The 21,715-nt window shown below is 38.9% G+C and overlaps 1 protein-coding gene across 1 annotated transcript; it reads right to left on the reverse strand.

The window, feature by feature from the left end:
- Positions 1 to 3,064: 3,064 nt before the first annotated feature.
- On the reverse strand, positions 3,065 to 19,499 carry LOC133489251 (arylsulfatase I-like). Its single transcript, XM_061798145.1, has 11 exons — positions 19,351 to 19,499; positions 17,716 to 17,945; positions 16,696 to 16,835; positions 16,469 to 16,618; positions 16,300 to 16,374; positions 15,640 to 15,814; positions 14,221 to 14,457; positions 13,383 to 13,529; positions 10,489 to 10,624; positions 6,866 to 7,338; positions 3,065 to 5,274 (listed from the first exon to the last, which is right to left on the reverse strand). Exons 2-11 carry the CDS (start codon positions 17,938 to 17,940, stop codon positions 4,828 to 4,830), a joined length of 2,205 nt encoding a protein of 734 aa, XP_061654129.1. The 5' UTR covers positions 17,941 to 17,945; positions 19,351 to 19,499; the 3' UTR covers positions 3,065 to 4,827.
- Positions 19,500 to 21,715: the final 2,216 nt, after the last annotated feature.

Raw genomic sequence — 21,715 nt, forward strand, 5'->3', positions numbered from 1 at the left:
GTCATGATAAATGCACACACAACATAAAAAGAAAAGAAAAACGTGTAAATCACGGCTATACAGTGTATTTGTGGATTTGGAAGATGTGTGTAAATTACGGATATATTTGTGGATTGGAAAAACACGTAAATCGCGCATATGTTTGTGTAAATAATTTGAAGACAACTCTCTCCCCATACTCCGGCCCCTCATCCACACATGTACCCACGCAGGTTAAACATAATAATGTAATGACCTACGGCTGGGCACAGAGTATCCAAGTAAGGAAACACTGTCTCAAAGAGCTACCTATACCAAATGCAGACAACAGACCGCAGCCACAGGACACTGGCACGTAAGAAGAGCCACATATGGCGACTAAGGACCCCATGAGGCAGGACCATGGCCACGGTCCGTTACAGCTCCCAGTGCACCCAACATGCACCCTACAGAAACACCTGTCATATCCATTGAAACTTTTCAAACGTCTTTGAGGCATTTTTGATGCAATCAATACAAAATTGAGCGGACAAACCCTGGTTATGTATGTGGAAATGAATCTGCAAGCATTTACCTCGTTGGAGGACGTGGATTTTCTTTCGTCAAGGAGGCATTTCAACGATTGTTTTTTTTTAAGAAACAGGCCAATTAAATTTTTTTTAACGATCACTATTTTCAGTAGGGATGTGCCGATTCAACTTTTTCACTTCCCATCCGATACCAATATTTCAGCCTTGAATTTTGGCTGATCCCAATATCGGTTCGATCCAATATCAACAATAATCATACATACTTATTTTGTAGTATGGAATGTTAGAAAAGGCTTGGTGATGTTATATTACTCTAATGGTGTACAATAAGCAGCAACTGTAGGTATGAGGAAAACTGACCCATTTATTATTAACCAATGGGTTCCATAAAGTAACCTTTAAAGTAAGAATGGGCTACAATTTAATAAAATAATTACATTAGGTTATCTTGTAAAATAACTTCAATAAAACCAATAACACAAAATTCTATGTACATTGCAAAATAACCACTGCTTAACTTAAACAGAAGCATATTCTACATTTGAATAGAGTCTATAAAAAATAAATTAGAAAACCATGAAAAATCTCAATAAATACAAATTATACTTTTAAAGTATGGAATAAGTTCAATTCCTTTTTTTGTCAGTATATGGTGGGGAAACCATTTGCATTCTCCACATGTGCGGCAATACACTTTTGAGCTTCTTGATGCAACTGGGGTTTAGTTTTTGTCAGGTTCAATCAACCTAGAACATTTAATAAACAATAAACAAGTAATGAAGACAAGAGATGGTTCTTTTACTCGCGAGGAGAACGGACAGAGTTGTACGCAGTTACAACCTCCTACCGCTCTGAGCCCACTGTGCCGAACCCTCTCTTTTTATTTCCTTAGGGCGGTTCCCAGCTTCAAATTATTTACACAAACATATCCGCGAGTTACGTGTTTTTCCAATCCACAAATTCCCACTCAGTTACATAGCTGTTGCTGCTATAAAGTTGGGGGAGCACATAGCAGCAACGTGTAAACCATCTTCACAGACAACTTCAACTTACATGATACAAACAAGGTTATATTGCGGAATAAATGCTTTCCAATACTATAAGAGTAAATATGGGATAACTAATGTATATTTATTCTAACATTTCCCTCCTGTTTATCACATATTTGCTCAAATTTTCATATCAGCATACATCAGTCACTTCAATTAGATTTTCGACTGTAGGATCATTTTTATGAAAACACATACGTTTACACTCAAAGGCAATGTTAATCTTTATTCATAGCCACCTGGATCTGGAAACAAATCAGGCAGGTCATAATGCACGTCATTATCATCATCACTGTCATTATCTAAAGGGTCAGGACCAAGTAAAGGATACATTTGAGCCATTCGGTTCTTAAATTGAGGTAGTTTATAAGGCCTTCCAAACAATGTTTCATAGGGTGTTAGCCCTGAAGTACTTGTTATGTTTATATACAGCTTTACTAATTCCAAACACTAATTCCAAAGGCGACTGGTTAGCACATCTGCCTCACAGTCCTGAGGACCCGGGTTCAAATCCCAGCCTCTCCTGTGTGGAGTTTCCATGTCCTCCCCGTGCCTGCGTGGGTTTCCTCCCACATCCCAAAAACATGCATGGTAGGTTCCTTGAAGACTATCCATCCATCTTCTGAGCCGCTTCTCCTCACTAGGGTCGCGGGCCTGCTGGAGCCTATCCCAGCTGTCATCGGGCAGGAGGCGGGGTACACCCTGAACTGGTTGCCAGCCAATCGCAGGGCACATAGAAACAAACAACCATTCGCACTCACAGTCAGTCAATTTAGAGTCTTCAATTCATGCATGTTTTTGGGATGTGGGAGGAAACCGGAGTGCCCGGAGAAAACCCACGCAGGCACGGGGAGAACATGCAAACTCCACACAGGCGGGGCCGGGGATTGAACCCGGGTCCTCAGAACTGTGAGGCTGACGCTCTAACCAGTCGGCCACCGTGCCGCCCCTTGAAGACTATACATTTCCAATAGGTGTGAATGGTTGTTTATATGTGCCCTGCGATTGGCTAGCGACCAGTTCAGGGTGTATCAGGCCTCTCGCCCAGTCAGCTGGGATAGGCTCCAGCAAGCCCACGATCCTAGTAAAGATATGCAGTATGTAAAATGGATGAATGGAGTTTGGATGTTTTTACCATTGAGTGTGTGTGTCATACGCAAATGCAATGTGGCTTCAGACCAGCACAACAAATGTAAATAAATACATTTGGGTCATATTTTGACAGGCTGTCGTAATCATTTCAATGCATGATGTAATCCCTTATCTCCACACAATCAGTCAAATGTCACAAGTAGAACTTCAAACAAAACTAAGTCACAATCCTGACCTCTGGCTTCACCTAGTGGCCAAAATAAGTGCGCCCAGTTTTATGCACATGCCAACGATGAATAAAAATGGTAAATTAATTACGTTAACCCTCTTTCCTACTGCCTATGTCAAACAATGTATGGGTAAAAAAAAAAAGAATTCTGGTTTCATTTCTGACCAAGGAATGACAAAAATGTGTGAGGGGGGGGGGAATTTTTTTTAATAGAAATTTTACATTGACATCATCTGATGACTGTGTTATAAATATCAATATTTAGATGCAGGATTCATGATTTCCAGACAAATATTTGTGGATAAAGATGCTTATTTAAAAATGCCATGTTTGTGGATGGCAATAAAACACGTTTGTTGCTCACAAAGAACATAATACTGAATTAAAATAATTACATTAAAGTGTAATAAAACCCTCCACATTCACGAGGTTCATGTTGCAAATATATAAAACAGCAGTGGACTTTTCTACTTATAGTGGGAATGTAATATATCCAATATAAAAAGTGTTAAGGCTCATTTAAGCGTTCACCATTTTAATCAATCAGCATTCAGGTCCTAATCTTAAAATATCCATCCATACATTTTCAGTACCGCCTATCCTCAATAGGGTCGCCGGCGTGCTGGAGCCTATCCCAGCTGTCTTCGGGCGAGATACACCCTGAAGTGGTCGCCAGCCAATCGGTGGGGCACATAGAAACAAACAGCCATTCCCACTCACATTCACACCTACGGGCAATTGAGAGTCTTCAATTAACCTACCACGCATGTTTTTGGGATGTGGGAGGAAACCGGAGTGCCCGGGGAGAACATGCAAACTCCACACAGGTGAGACCAAATTTGAATCCGGGTCCTCAGAACTGTGAGGCAGACATCTTAAAACATAAAAGTAACAAAAACGTTTAAAAAAAAAAGTAGTTCAAAATCAAGTGCAAAGTTGCATTTTTAAAAATGAAATGTTTGTGGAAAAAAAGTAATTTCATAAAGTCAATTTTCATGAGCGTAATTTTCAGGGAAAAAAATACTTATTCTTTCAAGATTTTTTTTCCTCACAAATGTTTTCAGCTAAAGTTTTTCTGAGAGAAACATCTAAAAAAATAATTTTCTACAATATTCTAATAGGTCGCAAGAAACTAGGATTTTCTTTCCCAGATACAAAGTAATATTTTTTGTCAAAATTTTCATGAAAATCTTTTTTATGGGGGGGGGGGGGCAATATTTAACAAAAAAAGTGGCATACTAATAAAAAAATTTAGCCCAAAAATAATGATGGAAGGGGGAAAAAAATCGTTTCCAGAAGTTTAATTTTTAAGAGAAAAAGTTGTCATCTTCCACGAACCGTCAACATTTGCAAAAAAAAAAAAAAAAAGTTAATATTTTATGGTACTAAAGTAGAAATTGGCGGCACGGTGGCCGACTGGTTAGAGCGTCAGCCTCACAGTTCTGAGGACCCGGGTTCAATCCCTGGCCCCGCCTGTGTGGAGTTTGCATGTTCTCCCCGTGCCTGCGTGGGTTTTCTCCGGGTACTCCGGTTTCCTCCCACATCCCAAAAACATGCATGAATTGGAGACTCTAAATTGCCCGTAGGCATGACTGTGAGTGCGAATGGTTGTTTGTTCCTATGTGCCCTGCGATTGGCTGGCAACCAGTTCAGGGTGTACCCCGCCTCCTGCCCGATGACAGCTGGGATAGGCTCCAGCACGCCCGCGACCCTAGTGAGGAGAAGCGGCTCAGAAAATGGATGGATGGAAGTAGAAATTTGAAGGGCAGAACAAAAAGTTGAATGGACAGTAAAATTAATGTCAGATGTAAACGCTAAAATCAAAAGGACATCGTAGACATAGAGGCAATAATGTGTATGTAAAACAAACAAGCAAAAAAAACTGGCTCAACTTGTCATCCTCTTGTGGAGCAGACCCGATTATTATTAATAATGTAATAATTGCAGCTCAAATGCGACTTGACATGATCCCAGTGTTGAGTTTGAGGAAAAATGCTTTGAGCTTGCACAGTCGACATTTGTTCTTCTTTTTATTATTATTCTTGTTCTTCTGCTGGACCTTCTTGTGATGCATCTCACCTTGGTCCTGGTTCTGATCTTTCTCTTGGTCCTGGTCGATCCAGGGCACCCAGGCGCCGCCGTGCCGGTCAGGATGGGCGCGCGGGTCGTCGGGCGGGAAGTGCACAGGTACGGCGGTGCGGTTGTAGTGGGCGAGGCGGGCCAGAAGGCGACGCACCACGTCGGGGCGCTGGCCAGAAAGGTCGCAGCGCTCGTACGGGTCAGCGCTGATGTTGAACAGCCAAACACTTTTGGGCGCCTCGCCGCCTTTTCGGCTCTGGAGCGACGGGAACGCTCGCTCCAAGTTCCACCAGCGGCCCGCAAGTGTCGGCAGGATCTGACCCACAGCAAATGAGAAAAAGGTGAGCAGAATAAGCGCCTATTCTCTTGGAGAAAAATGTTAGCTCGATGTTTTATTAAAGATTCAGAAAAAAAATACAATTTAGTTAAAAAAGATCAACTTAAATGACCTCGGGTTACACTATTTTCAGCATGGTGGACGACTGGTTAGCACATCTGCATCACACTTCTAAGGACCCGGGTTCAAATCCGGCCTAGTCTGTGTGGAGTTTGCATGTTCTCCCCGTGTCTGAATGGGTTTTCTCCGGGTACTCCGGTTTCGGGCTGGGCCTGGCCACTGGGCGCTCGCCTTCGAGCCCCACCTCCAGGCCTGGCTCCAGAGGGGGGCCCCAATGGCCCGCGTCCGGGCAAGGGAAAACGTCTTCCAGTAGTTTTATACATTCAAAATAGTACATTTTAGGAGTCTTTGGAGCGGTGTTTTGTCTGGTCCCTCACCGAGGACCTGTTTGCCATGGGTGACCCTGCCAGGGGCATAAAGCCCCAGACAACTTAGCTCCGAGGATCATTGGAACACACAAACCCCTCCACCATGATAAGGTGACAGCTCAAGGAGGGGAAAATGACCAGCACTCCCCACAATGCAACGCAAAAGCTGTGCTGTATTGTGGGAGGTGGTGGTCATTTAGGTCTAGCAGTAACCACAGTGAATGTAAACAGTGTAACTGAAAGGCTAAGACACTGCGCAGTGATATGTCACTGTTATTTCATCATCAGAAATTGTTTTCACCCATTTCTATATTGCACAGTATTTATTTTTAACCACACAACAAAGTAAGTTAAATAATAACGTTATTCTGGGGCTGGAACGGATTAATTGCATTCCCATTCATTTAAAAGGGGAAAGATTACCTCAATTTGCAAACGGAGTTACAGAACAAATTCAATTCGTAACCTGAGGTTCCACTGTATTGTATTAAAACTTTTTACATAAAATCTTAGGGTTTTCTTTTTAAAAAAAAATGTTTTCTTAAAATTGAAAATCCCCTCACAAAATGTTCTTCTCAATATGTACAACTTCAAAAATTGCTGTTTAAAAAAAAAAAAAAAATACAAAAATAAATCACAGAACTCTTAAAAATAATAATTTGAATTTTCTCAATAAGATAGCTTTTTGAGAATATAAAAACATTGAAAAAAAATATTACTTATATCTTTTGAGTTTTGCTTTTTTTCCCTTCCAAAAATGACAAAAATTATATTTTTTCTTAAAAAAAAAATAAACATTTCTTGGAAAAATAAAACTTAATTACAAAACAAAAAACAATACGACTTTTAAAAAAAAAAAAAACTGGCAAATACGCTTTAAAAAGAAATGTGCTTTTCTCACCCCCCCCAAAGAGAATTCTACACAAATTAATTATTGTGAAGCAAAAAAAAATAATCCAAATATTAGTAAAATTTCACACCAAGAAATCAGTTTTTTATTTTTTGCGAAAAAAAAAAAAAAGTCAAAAGATTCCTTTTCAAAAATAATATCTCTCTGAAAACAAAATTAGCGCTTTTTCACATGAAAAAGGGTGATGAAGATGTGACTAGCAAGTCGTAGTGTAGTAAAGTGCATAGCGTACCTGCGGGGGCACCCACTCTCCGTGGCCGGGGTCTCCAGTGAGCAGCTTCCAGTCTCCGACCCGAATGGCCGCCTGGACCGACGTGTCCCACACGAGCAGCTTGACCCCCTGGTGGAGGAGCTTGTTGGCTGAGTCGGGCCGGGATGCATTCTGAAGCGTAGACGAGAAAAGAGATCTCTTGGACTTGAGGCGCAACTGGATTTTGGTCTGGGTCCAGGACAGGTTGTGCTCCGGGGACGCAGTCCTTCTGGCTTTGGACTTGGATGCTTTCGCTTGAGGGAGAGACATGCGAGCGACGGACGGGTCGAGGCGGCCCGGCCCGGCCTTCGGACGAGCTTTGAGCTCGGGATACAACTTGTTTGTGTCTTTGGACAACTTGAACACAGACTTTTGCTTGGGTAGTTGCTTCAGAAGCTTCTTTTTCTGCTTCTTCTTCTTCTTCTTCTTCTTTGGCTTCTTTAAAAGAGAGTCTCCTGTCCAATCAAAACAAAACATTATCACATCGTCTTGGTTGGGTGAGTACCGATACCAGGTATTGTATTGGGCACTTGTGAAGGCTGCCGATACCAGCCACTGATATTTAAGGCAATCAAATCTGACATTAAAGCAAAGAAAATGTATTTATATATCACATTTCATACACAAGGTAACTCAATGTGCTTTACATGATTAAAAGCCTTTAAAAACAGGGGGAAAAAAACAGCTTATAAACATTTAAAACAAAGACAAAAAAAAGTACAATTAAAACAGCGTACAGTGCAAGAAGCATTTACAAGTGGAAATGCTCTAAAAAGCATGAGTCCTCCTTGCGAGTAGGTGGCGCTACATTGCGGTGATTTGACACGAGTACTTGGTATCGCTGAGTACGAGTGAATACGGTAATCCCTCATTTTTCGTGGGGTTAGTTTATGGACCACCCCGCAATAGGTAAAATCAGTGAAGTAGGGACCATGTATTTTTGAAAATTATTATTTATACATATTTTAAAGCTGTCTGAACTTCCCCAGACTCTTATTAATATTCCCCGCACTCCTATTAACCTCTAACATACTCTTATAAACACTATCTATACTCTTAAATTCCTTTTAAACTCTTAAATATACAATAATGCATAGTAGTACTACACATTATGTACAGCGGCTGAAATACGTATTTAACACGTCACCATTTTTCTCATTAAATATATTTCCAAAGACATGAAGATTTCGCCAGATGTTGGGAACAACCCAAGTAATCCATACATATAAGAAAGTCGAATAAATAAGATCAGAAATGACACAGGGAAAAAGTATTGAACACGGCAACTGGTATTTCTTTAATACTTTGTACAAAAGCCTTTGTTTGCAATGACGGGTTCAAGATGCCTCCTGTATAGAGAAACCCGTTGCATCCATTGCTATGGTGTGATTTTGGACCATTCGTCCACAAGGAGTCTTCAAATCTTAAAGGTTTCATAGGCTTATTTTATGTTTCAGTTCTTTCCATAGATTTTTGATTGAAGTTAGGTGATTGGCTGGGCCATTCTAGCAGCTTTATTTTTGTTCTTTCAAACCAACTGAGTGTTTCCTTGGCAATATGTTTTGGATCATTATCCTGCTGAAATATCCACCCTCGTTTCATTTTCATCATCCTCGTAGATGGCAGCGGATTTTTGTCAAGAATGTCTCGGTACATTTGCCCATCCATCTTCCCTTCAACAAAGTGAAGTTTACCAGTAGCAGCCCCACACCATCATGTTTCCACCTCCAAACTTCACTGTTGGGGATGGTGGTGGTGTTTTGAGGGTGATGTGCAGTGCCATTTCTCCTCCAAACGTGGTTTGCATTATGGTATCCAAAGAGTTCAATTTTGCTCTCATCCGACCAGACTATATTCTCCCAGTATTTAACTGGCTTGTCCAAATGTTGTTCGAGCTTTGACATGCTTTTTTTTTTCCCAGCAATGGGGTCTTGCGTGGTGAGCGTGCATCCACGCCATGGCGGCGGTGGTACATGACTCACTGTTTTCCTTGTGACAACAGTACCTGCTAATTCCAGGTCTTTTTGAAGCTCTCCGCAGGTGGTCCTTGGCTCTTGGACAATGCTTCTGATTTATTCTTTGCACTACTCTGTCCGAAATCTTGCAAGGAGCACCTGATCGAGGCAAATTAATGGTGGTATGATTGGCTTTCCACTTCCGTATTATGGCCCCAACCGTGCTCACTGGAACGTTCAGAAGCTTAGATAGGCGCCTGTAACCAATCCCATCATTATGTTTTGTAACAATTACTTTGCGATTGTCTTGAGACAGCTCTATGCTCTTCCCCATCACGAGATGTGTCTTGACTAACATTTTGGCAATGAGACCTTTTTGTAGGCCATCAATTAGGACTGAACCAGCTGATATTCATTTGCACTGACAAGGGGCTGGATTGCTGTTTGATTATTGATCAATTTTAGGTGTTATCTTGGCTTTCCATGCCTTTTGCACCTCCCTTTCTTCATGTGTTTAATACTTTTTCCCTGTGTCATTTCATATTATTTCACACAACTTCATTTCTGAGTTCTACTTTCTTTGTATAAATGGATTACTTGGGTTGTTCCCAACATCTGGTGAAATGTTCAGGTCAATAGCACCTTTGGAAGGATATTTAGTGAGAAAAATGGTGACATTAAAAACTTATTTCAGCCGCTGTACATTTTATTCCTTGTAATATGAATTTGTATTTTTTCTACAGTTTTGTTTTAGGCTAGGACGTGTATATTTTGCCACAAAAAAGTTACAGCATACACAAAATCCCACGATATAGTGAATTACACGCAATATGGAGAAAAAGAAAAAAAAAACGTCAATGCACTGAATCCGCGATATAGCGAGGGAACACTGTACCCATACTGGTACCGGTCTGAAAACAAGTGATAATGACCAATCAAAACAAACATCTTCAGACTTCAATTTTCATGCTGGTCAATACTTCAACGTACAAGCAACGGCCATGGCGAACAATACATTCAAACTCTTCTTCATGTAAGTAGTTATTGCAACTTGGAAAATTATCAACATTTTGTAAATAGTTTTTTTTTCTCCAAGATAAACCGTTCCATTTTTGGAGAGTACAACATTCTGAAAATTTTGTTTTAGGGGGAGTTGTTTATGAAAAACAAAATTAATAAGTGGAAAGGTTTTTGTGGGGTTTCTGGAAAAAAAAAAAAAAATGAGTTTACTAATTTTGGGAGTGAATAAGGGGAAAGAAAGATTTGAGGAAAAATGTTCTAGGCAGCTGACCAACGACTCAAAACAAAGTCGCATGTAAATTTGCAGATTGGAAGATGAGAAACTCTAAAAATGTAAGAAGAGATTAGGCAACCATATGGTTAAAACGTTGATGCAGAGTAGTAAAATTGACTAGTCGATAAATCGGTTCAAGCCCTCGTGTACACAAGCACGTGTTTGCCAACCGATCTTCAATCTCTCCCGGGAAATGCACAAGAATTTGTTGCTCTGCCATTGAGAGCAAAACCTGCCTTTTTTTTTCCCTCACTGACAACTTTTCGGCTCCAAGGGATTAGAAAAATTTGTGCTGTTTGAAAAATGTATGATACCATAAAGTCTAGTTTTACCCCGCCACATCAGTTGCTTGGTACCTGTGTGTGCGTCCCAGTTGCGGGTGGGCACGGGTGCCTTGTGCAGGGGGTCGATGTTGTGCAGAATCTCGTGCCGAGGAGACTCTTTGCCTTCACTGATGGCCGCCCAGACGTCGAAGCCGTCCAGACCTTGGCTCTAAGGGGAAAGCCCAAAGGAGACGTTTAATTTTTAAAGTGGACAAAAGGGCTACGTCATTCATAGATGAGGTATAAAAAAAAAAAAAAGCTGAAATAAAGAAGGAATATGATGCTCATAGATGGGTTTAAAAAAATAATAATAATACAGCTTATATAATTTAAAAAACGTTATTATTTCTTTCAATCACTAAACATTTGTTCAATATATATTTACAATAGTTTCTTTTACTAATGCTTCATTGCATTATTTACAATAAATCCATCCATCCATTTTCTGTGCCGCTTACCCTCACTAGGGTCGCGGGCGTGCGGGAGCCTATCCCAGCTATCATCGGGTAGGAGGCGGGGTACACCCTGAACTGGTTGCCAGCCAATCGCAGGGCACATACAAACAAAACAACCATTCACACCTACCGGCAATTTAGAGTTGTCAATTAACGTACCATGCATGTTTTTGGGATGTGGGAGGAAACCGGGGCGCCCGGAGAAAACCCACACAGGCACGGGGAGAACATGCAAACTCCACAGAGGCGGGGCCGGGGATTGAACCCCGGTCCTCAGAACTGTGAGGCAGACGCCCTAACCAGTCGGTCACCGTGCTGCCTATTTACAATAAATATATTTTATTTATTTATTATATTACGGACTGAATAAACAAAATACTTTACTAGTATTTGTATTTTTTTGTATACGAGAGATTAACCAATTATAGCCAGTTAATATTCATCTAAAAAATCAAAAAAAAGTTTTATTAATATTCTGATTTTATTCTATTATAATTAATTAAAAATGTTCAATGTGAATCTAATTTTTGTTTTACTAATATTTATTCTATTATTTACGGTACATTCATTAAACAATTATTGAATAAAATATTTTTAAGATTTCATTTTAATGTCGGCAATAAATTCATTAATGAAATATATTTTATGTTAAATATTTCTGTAAATTATTTTATTTTGTTACTCACAGTAAATTAACCAATTATTGAATAAAAAAATGAAAGGTTTTGTGGGGTTTGAAAAAAAAAAATGAAAAATGAAATACTAATTTGTATCTTATAGTTTTCAAAAATTAATTCAGCGAATAAAAAAGTGAAATGTTAAATATGTCAAATGTTTTATTTATTTTATTATTTATAAGGAATTAACCAATTAGTGGATAAAATGGATTACATGTACACATTAAATTGTCTATTTTACAAATGTCTTTCAGTTATTTACAATAAATTAACCAATTATTTACATCGATAAATGAATATTCGATGAAAACAAAAATGGAAAAAAAATACATTTGAATGAACCAACTTTCAGAAAGAAACATCCAAATGAATGCAAGAAATATTTCAGGACTCCTGACAATGTAAATGCTGGGTCTCCCAGAGTCTAGAACAGAGTGGGTCCTATGTGGCCTACTTTAAAGAAGACTACTTTTAGCACACGGGAGACGTCGTGGCTTCTTGACTTCCTTCAGTCTTTTTTCAGCAGCAGCCGTAGTCTTGTTGTCGATGGCGGCCAAAAGCAACGACTACTGTAGAAACCATTTGTATCGAGCCCGTTTGGCCCAGTGGGACACGTCATGCAGTAAAAGTCGACAATTTATGTTTCAAGTCGTCCAAAAAGCAGCCATGAGCTCCATGTTTTGTGCACTGCTGACATTCAAGGAGCACATTTATCTCCATCACTGTCAAATGTGCTTTTTACTTTTACGGCCACTGAGGAAAACTTGCCAACAGTCTAACACAGCTTCAAACTTGAAATTTTATTGCCACTCAGCAGCTTCAATGACTAAACAAAGCAAAGATTTTTACAATTTCATAAAGCCATCCACAGTATTAGTTGCTTTTTTCACTTTTGATTTCTTTTAGACATAAAATTTAGAGGGAAAAAAGTACAATAAGGAGAATGAGAATAAAGTATATATTTTTTTAGAAGCGAATTTTCTAATAAATAAATAAAAACACCCATTTAGAATAAATTTGGATAAACAAATTTCTTTTTAGAAAAGAAATTGACACAGGGGAGTTTTCTTAACATTCTTGAAAGAAAATGTATTACAGAAAGAAAATAATGGAAACAAATAAGGAAAACAATCATTGATGAGGACAAATAAGTCAGATTATTAGAGATGAAAATAATTATTTCCAAGCAAAATAAATTCAACATTTTTTTAGAAGAATTAGTTTATTTCTTGGGTTTTCTTTTCTGGAAGAAAGTTGTATTTTCGGGAAAAAGGATAACATTTTATTTTTCTTTAATTAAAAAAAAACTTTTTTGTAAAATGTGTTATGTATTTGTAAGAAAATAAGTCCGTTTTTAGAGGAAACATTTGTAATATTGTTTTCTGAAAACAGTCATATTTCTTAAGTTGTATTTTATAGAAATGTATTTTGTAGAAATGGTATATAGATGTATAAAAGTCAAGATTTATTTGAGGTAAAACCTTTAAAAAAAGCAATTTAAGATAATTTTTTTAAAGAGAAAAAAAATCAGTCACCATAAGAATTGTATTTTTGACAAAAATGTAGTTGTCTTAAATGAGCATAAAGTTATAATCACCTCCCAATTTCTATTTTATTTTTGGGAAGAAAATCTTTATTTTCATTAAGCTTTTCTTTCTCAAGAAAAAAAAAATGCAATATTTTAAAAGCAAACTTGGTTATGATATTACTGTATATTGTTATTGCATAATAGAGCTTTTAGTGCTGTAATTGGTGTCAATATTTTCAGGCGGGGGTGGAAAAAAGAGTGAGTGACCTGGCTGACATTTCCTCCGGCGAGCGCGAGCAGGGTGGGGAACCAGTCGGTGATGTGGACGAGTGCTTTGGACACGCGCCTCCTGCGCCGCAGCAACGGGCTGTGCACGAACGCCACGCCACGCACGCCGCCCTCCCAGTACGTACCCTACCGTCAACAAAAAGCAACAACAGCACATGACGACAATGACCACTGTGCATTCCTGTTAGCCAATATGACTCATCTTTCACAGTGCTGGAGTGAGGATCATTGATACTGTACTGGTTCACACGCATCATGCAGCTGTTATTTTGTTTTTTAAAATTGAATTTAAAAATTCATTTTTTTCTATTTTTAAGTATTTTCTAGACAAATTGCTTTAAATGGTAAAAGCTTTAAATAGTAAACATTATACAGTGGGTCCCCGTAAATCTGAAAAGATTTTTTTTTCTTTTAAGAAAATAGTAAATATCTTACAAGAATATAATTTACAGGAAAAAAATCATTTTAGGAGGATATTTTGGGGTCAAAAAAATTGTATTTTTGTAAATGTTCAATACAGGAGAATTTGCATTTTTCAGAAATAAAATAATTTTTTCAAGTTGTAATTACATTTTTCTCCCAAGAGAAAAACGTAGCAATCTTGTGAAAATAGAGAACAATTCTGATTTCAAGAAAGAACCCGATTTTTTTATTTAAAAATCTATTGTTTGATATTTTTTTTTTAAATAAAAGGTATATTGTGCAGAAAAAAAGATTTTTTTTCATTTTACGAGAATACTGCAAAGTCAGACTAAATGGTATTTTATGTAAGGAAAGGTTTTTGGAGCAAGTAGCCTTGCGAAAACGTTGAGGTTACCTTTCGTCCTCTGAGCGGCCAGTTGCTGCCCCCAGTGAAGGGTTGCGCGCCGTTGTCGGTGGAGTACACAATGACGCTGTCGCGGTAGAAGCCCGCCTTACGCAGCGCGTAGGTGACGTTGCGTACTGCCTCGTCCACTGTGGAAACCATGGCGGCGAACTTCCTCCGCGCCACGTCGGCCATGTCGCGGTATGGGTAGATGTACGATTTGGGGGGCTGCAGCGGTGTGTGCACCGCCTAAGCCGAAAAACACACCACACTTTACTTTCTGGACTGTTTTACAAAAGAAAATTACAGATTGTTCTGGTAAAAAAATTAATAAATCCCCAAGAACAAAGTAACCATTGTTGAGGAATTTTTTTTTTTTTTAAATAAATTTAAATAAAAAAAACATTTTAATTTCATGAAATTAGATGTTTATGTTTTGGAAGAAAGTTGTGATCTTAGACTTAAGTTTATTTTTTTTTTAATAATCTTTAAAATTATTATTAAATATTAAGTAAATTAGATATTTTTGGGGTGAAATATCCTTTAAAAAGTAGCAATCTTGCAGCATATGGGCAAAATAAAGAAAAAAGTAATGTTACATCACAATAAATTTGTAACTTCAAAAAAGGCATTATTTCAGTATTTTCTGGAGGGAAAAATAGTACTTTTTTTTACTCTTTAAGTTAAAAATGCATTTTTTTTCTCCCCAAAATAATTTTATGAAAATGTTTATTTTTGGGGGGAAGAAAATTCTAATCTTAGAGTTAAAGTCTCTCTTAAAATAAAAAAAGTAATTTTTTCACTAAAACATTTTTTCAGAAAATATTTTTGATATTTGGGGTGGGAAAAATACCCTTTTTTAGGTTTCAGTATTTACTGTAGAAAAGATTTATAAAATTAAAAAGTCAGATTTTTGGAGAAGAATTTTTTTTTTTTAAAATGTTTCAATTCCAAGTTCCAATTCTTTAAAGATTTTTTGGCAGGGAGGAAATAAATTGTATTTTTGGAGAGGAAAAAAAGGGCTATAAGAAAGTATTTTACACAACAATAAAGTCGTAATTTTCTTGAAAAAAAGTAAAATTTGGGGGGATAGTATAGGATTTACTGAGGAAAAAGCTAAATACAAGGCTGATTTTTGCGGAAGAAAATGTTTGAAGTAAAAAAAAAAAAAAGTTCTTTGAAGAAAAAGAATTTCACTTTTTGAGAATAATTTTTGTAGGATGGAGAAAGTTGTGTTTGCACAGTTGAGTTGTATTTTTAAAAATAAAAAGTCTATTAATATTTTAGAAAATAATTCAGATTTTTTTGGGGGGACGTATATCTTAAAAAAAAACAAAAAAGAAAAAAAAAGTGGTATAATCACCCTAAAATCTCCTTTTTTTTTTTTGAAAGACTAACATTTTTTGTAACGGGCTATGGGAGGTGATCTACCTGCAGCGAAAGGAGGAGGAAGATGGGTCGGCCAGCAGGATCGTGACTCTGGAGGATCTTGCGAGCTCGCTGCGTGAAGAGCGTGGTGGAGTATTTGCCCTCGTGACCCCAGGCCACGCTCTCGTTGGCGTGGAGGTCGTAGCCGCACACGCCAGGACCGTCGCACGAACCGTAACTGCGCACAAACCACAAACGCAAGTCACAACATTACAGTACACTCACACCACAAAATTAGGTACCTCATTTCTTCAGTAAAAGTCATATTTTTTAATTTATTTTTATTTGTGACGACAATTTTTTTCAGGATTATTTTCCCATGGCCCAAAAAAGTTTTTCCTTTTAAAGAAAAAAAAAAAAAGTATTTTTTGGTCAAAGATTTGTGTAAGAATAAATTTGTATTTTTGGGGGGGGTCGAAAAAGTATACTTTTTAAGGGAAAAAAAGAATTTCATGAAAAACATTTCGATTTTAAGTGGGTTTTTTCCCCCCACTTTTTTTGTTTTTTTTTTGAGAGGGAGGTTAGTGATTTCCTGATTTTTCAAAGGCAGCAAGTTGCATGCGCACACACACAAAGGTCTGCCATCCATTGGCCCAGCGGAGACGTCGAGGATTTTCTCCTGCATTCCAACGACAAAACTAAAATCCTGGAAGCGCGGTTTACCTGTAGTAGTCCACGCTTCCTGTTAAGGAGCCAAAGAAGGAGTCGAAGCCTTTCCTGGTGGGCAGGCACGCCTTCCTGGACGTAACACGGAAAGCCGAGTGTGGATGATCGCTCGGTCGGGTTGTTGTGGGTTTTTACCGCTTTAGACTTGCGGAAACGTGTGGCTCACGTGTAGAATCCCAGGTGCCACTTGCCCACCATGTGCGTGGCATAGCCGGCCTGGCGCAGCCTCTGGGGCAGCGTGTCCATGTGGCGTGGGAGGCAGCTGGGCTGGCTGGGCCGGATGATGGAGTGCTGGAGTCCCGTGTGGATCTGGTACCTGTGGGCCCACCACAAACAACGCTCGGAGAACTCGGGTTCTTTCCGCGAACTGTACTAGTTGTAATTTACTAGTACCTGCCGGTGAGGAGCTGGCTGCGCGACGGCGTGCAAATGGGCTGGACGTAGTAGTTCTCCAGCTTGACGCCCTCGGCCGCCAACTTGTCCAACGTGGGTGTCTTGATGCTGGGGTTGTGGTAGCCGATGTCGTTGAACCCCTGACCGGGAAAAATGCCAAAACGTCAGCAGCATCCAACACCCACTGTATCTCTTACTATCCCAGACTATGTATAGGTGCCTTGACATATAAGTGCCCCAACTTACAAGTTTTTGGAGATGCGCAAGGTCACTTGACCAATTTTTTTGGCTTAACGTGTGCAAAATTTTGAGATTCAAGTGCACTTCATACCCCCAACGCTAGATGGCGCCGGTACACTTCACAACATGAGCCACCATCAATTCACATTCGTTTCCTTGCAGTGGAATGACAATATCAGTCGGTGGCGCTAATGCGCTATGAAGTCGGTTTGCTAACCACCACAGGAGAACAAGAAAAAAATCAATACATTCAGTACAGTCACATTTCACGCTCCCATTTTACGTTTGCAGGTTATGTGGAGAACAAATGTTATTACTACTTTTTTATGCACTACAATACTGTTAAGTGAATCACCAATAACCGTTTGAGGGGTTGGTTCATCCCAAAAAAAGAAAAAACGAATTAAAAAAAGAATTAAAAATACTAGGTAATGAATGCAGTCGAACCCCGCATTCATTAACTAGTATTTTTTGGGGTGGAAAAAAATAGTAACATAAACAAACATATTTTGGGTGAAAAGTATTTTTTTAAAGAGCCCTTTTTTTTTTTTTTTTTTTTTTTTTTTTAAAGTAAATGTGAAAAAAGTATGGTTTTTCAGAAAAAAAAAAGACTGATTTCTTTGTAAGGTCATTTATATTAGATTTTTTAAGGTATATTTTTAACAAAGTTGTTTGTCTAAAAATAAATAAATAAATATTTTATCTAACTTTCCAAGGGGTGCTATTGAGTGATTTTTCCATCAATGTTGAGCAGTATGGACACGCCTCCTCGACACACACTTGATCATCGATGAGGATGAAGATGATGTGCGGCTGCTTCCTGCCGCCCTTCGCCGCCGTAGTGTCGTTCCAGACGTTCCCGACGTCGTTATTGTCGACGTTGCCAGTGACATCCTTCCCGACGTTCCCGTCATTGCGCCGCTGCTCCTGATGATCGCAGGAGCCGCGGTCCAGGCGGACGACACAAAGCAGCAGGAGCAGCGTTGTGGCGGCCGCCGCCCGCATCTTTCCTGCGGGCACACAAACATAAATGTCTGATTTTCTGTGAATGCACCACCAGGAGGCAGCGCTCCAAAAACACTTTCATTCACCCTTTTGCTTTTCATTAGCTTTTTTGGGGACTTCCAAAAGAAGGAGGCGCCTTAACAAGGATTCATAAAAAAAAAAAAAAAAAGTAGTAGAAGAATGTACACAGAAAGTGACATCATCACTTCCTCGTTAATTTATTTTTGCACTTGTCATTGCCATTGTCAATGTTAGAGCAATGTTAGAAATGTGACCATCTGCAACACAAATCACCTTAATTCATCAACAATTAACAATTGTTTTCTGTTTTTATACTAGTGTGTAGTGTACTGTAATGTAGGTAAAATGCATGCTCTATTTGGGTAAGGTCCGGTGATTGACTTGGCCAGTTTACAGAAAAATGCAGCCAAACTAATCGGGAGAAACGTCATCATGCAACAAGACAATGACCCAAAACACACTGCCAACACAACAAAGGACTTCATCAAGGGGGAAAAGTGGAAGGTATTAGACTGGCCAAGTCAAGACCTTAACCCAAGAGAGCATTCATTTTACCTCCTGAAGAAGAGACTAAAGGGAGAAACCATCAGAAATAAACAATAACTGATAGAGGCTGCAGTAAAGGCCTGGAAAAACATTTAAAATGAAAAATGCAACAGTCTGGTGAAGTCAATGGGTAACAGGCTTGATGCAGTTATTTTGCGAGTAAAGTGCATTTTCCGTTTTTTTTCCCCGTTTTTTTGGCCGAAAGACTTTTGTTGACGACACAACACAGCCTTTTTTAGTTTCCTTGCATTATTAGCGCAACAACTTTACATTTTTTGATGGTAGGATGTAATTTTTTGTGAAGTTTGTAAGTTTTTATGATACCATCAAGAAGCGTGAGCGAACTTCATCCCAACTTCTTCCATATGGGAACAGCACAAAAAATATATATATATATATATATATATAATAAAGTCCATTTTAAAAAACTGTCAGACATGCTGTGCTTCCAATTCAACAACAATAACATGCAGGGAACAGATTGACAAACAATGGACTGGTCGCCAATCAAATTCAGTGCACATACGGACACCCAGTAGACTGGTCGCCTGCAGTCTTCAATGACGCATGTTATTCCAATGTTGGTGGGAAAAAAAACACACACGCACGGGAAGAACATGCAAACTCCGCAATGCCGAGATTCGAACCCACAACTTCAGAACTGCGTGCCAAAAGTGCTAATCACTCTCCACAGTGCTGTCAGACATTTTTAGGACGATATATTTTTTTAATTCAGTTAACACAAAAATACAAGTGGTCTGGCCTGCAACAGCATTGCGATCAGTTCAAGGCAGCTGTTAATCAATCAGTCAATCAATGTATCAATTACCAAATGAATAATACCTCGATGTGGGCTCAATGCGAGTCACTTCATTCTCGTCCTTGGTGAAAGTTCGCCGAGGACGCCGCCGCATGTCCTCAAGTTTCAAAGAGAAATTTTCCTTCCTCCAAAAAACGATCTTCACACTCCCACTGGAAGAAACGAAAAAAAAATCAAAAGTTGTCAAGCGACACATACTTGTTGAACAACATTTCCGCCGAGATCCGCCGAAATAAGAGTGCACCGAGGACGCCAAAGCGGCGAAATAACAACGTAAAACGTAAATTTCAATTGTATCATTACAAAAAAATCACAGTAATATTCATTCAAATATAACCGAGACCACGTTTAGGTTGGTTACGACTCGCTAACGTTCGTGGCTAACGGTCATTAGCGGCTAGCTAGCTGCTAACACCGAGAGTAGACGGCAACACAAAGCGTTTATTTGATACACAAACATACATTACATTTGTGTTGAACAACATAGTGTACAATGACAGTAATACTGACAAATTACAGTGAACATTTTGATTTTATTTTCAAAAGTCCAAGCAGACTCCATCCGCCGCAGCTGCCTGTGTTTTTTTTTTTTTTTTTTTTTTTTTTCCCCCCTGAGTCGGAAACTTGAGCTCAAAGTGAAGCTCTTAACGTTTTTTTTTTTTGTTAGTTTTTTTTTCCACGCCGTTTTTGCCATACACCTTCCTGCTCAGCACGTTTACTGGACACTAACGTAATAATATTTAATGTTTATCATTTATATCCATATTGGTTGCAACGTGAACAACTGCTAAACAAGTGAATGGGAACAAGAAATCGGACATCTGGCACGGCGATGAATAATGCATGACGCCTGTAATAATGAAGTACATTCAATCTAATCCAAAGCAAATGTAATTCTTGAGCACATTTAAAAACAGGACAGTTGACTAAAGTGGTGTACAATTCATTTCAAACACATAATATAGATATGGACGATGAAGTGAATCAATGTTTAATCATGAACAATGGAAACTCAAACCAGCAGACTTTCCAACAGCTTCTTCCCTCTTGCCAGTCACTTCTTAAACAGTTAACTTACAATTTAATTGCAGCATGCCAATTTTGCACATTTCTGTCGGGACACTTCTACATTATACGTGCACTCGCTGTTTCATCACTATTTGCATACTGTTGTTGATTACTACTGGTCACTCATAAGTTTCAGAACTCTCTGCACCATTTGCACAATCGTCATTGTACAGGATCATTGCACTTTAAATCACTCTAAAAAGGTTGAGGTCTCTGCATTATTTCCCCAATTGCCATTATATCAGTGTCACCCCACTAGTGGTACGCTTTCATTCCTCAATGACTCTCCGCATTTGTGTTTTTTATCTCCTAAATGTAAATTATATCATAGTGGCTGTTTGTTGTTATACTAGAGATAATATAAAACAGAATAATCACATAAAGCATGGGTGAGGAACAGTCTTTTAATAATAATAATATTATTTGTTGCATTAATTTAGCTGTTCTTGTAAACCAGTTAACCATTATGTTCTGGGTCAAATATTCCCCCCCCAAATTTCCAATTGTAAATCAAGCATTTTATCTTCCATTCTTGTTTTATATATTTTGAATATCCATCCATCCATCTTCTGAGCCGCTTCTCCTCACTAGGGTCGCGGGCGTGCCAGAGCCTATCCCAGCTGTCATCGGGCAGGAGGCGGGGTACACCCTGAGCAGGGCACATACAAACAAAACAACCATTCACACTCACAGTCACACCTACGGGCAATTGAGAGTCTCCAATTAATGCATGTTTTTGGGATGTGGGAGGAAACCGGAGTGCCCGGAGAAAACCCACGCAGGCACGGGGAGAACATGCAAACTCCACACAGGCGGGGCTGGGGATTGAACCCGGGTCCTCAGAACTGTGAGGCTGACGCTCTAACCAGTCGGCAAATTTATACACTTTATTTTGGGGGTTGTCTGTTAGTTAAAAACAAAACAAATATGGCCCTTGAGCACAAACCTTTACACACCCTTGACTCATAGTGATATAATATACTGTATATAATAACAGGTATATGGTAGTTTATTGACCTAATACGGTGAATAGAAAGCAAATAATGATGCTGCTGTTTTTTGACGTATGCTACTGGGAGTGTTGAAGAAGTGTTGTAACGTGCAACGTGTCCCACTTTAACTTTTACAAAACACGTTTGAGAGAGAATGTGCTGAGTGATTTATTGAAGGTATAACATGAGCAGGAACATTGCCACATCATGACCAAAAGTGTCTTCACAGTAAGGAAAGCTCAAATGTCACCAAAAAAAAGTCTCTAACTAAAAAAAAATAAATAATTGGATGAGTAACCTGAACATTAAATGTAAAAAAACAACAACT

The sequence above is a fragment of the Phyllopteryx taeniolatus genome, chromosome 14 (genome assembly GCF_024500385.1).
Source record: "Phyllopteryx taeniolatus isolate TA_2022b chromosome 14, UOR_Ptae_1.2, whole genome shotgun sequence".
In the NCBI taxonomy this organism is placed as follows: domain Eukaryota; kingdom Metazoa; phylum Chordata; class Actinopteri; order Syngnathiformes; family Syngnathidae; genus Phyllopteryx; species Phyllopteryx taeniolatus.

Coding starts and splice junctions, on each gene's coding strand:
- LOC133489251 (XM_061798145.1), bottom strand. CDS start 17,940: ATGCGGGCGGCGGCCGCCACAACGCTGCTCCTGCTGCTTTGTGTCGTC. Junction 16,836..17,715: donor TCATCCTCATCGATGATCAA/GTGTGTGTCGAG, acceptor TTTCCCGGTCAG/GGGTTCAACGACATCGGCTA. Junction 16,619..16,695: donor AGCCAGCTCCTCACCGGCAG/GTACTAGTAAAT, acceptor GTGGGCCCACAG/GTACCAGATCCACACGGGAC.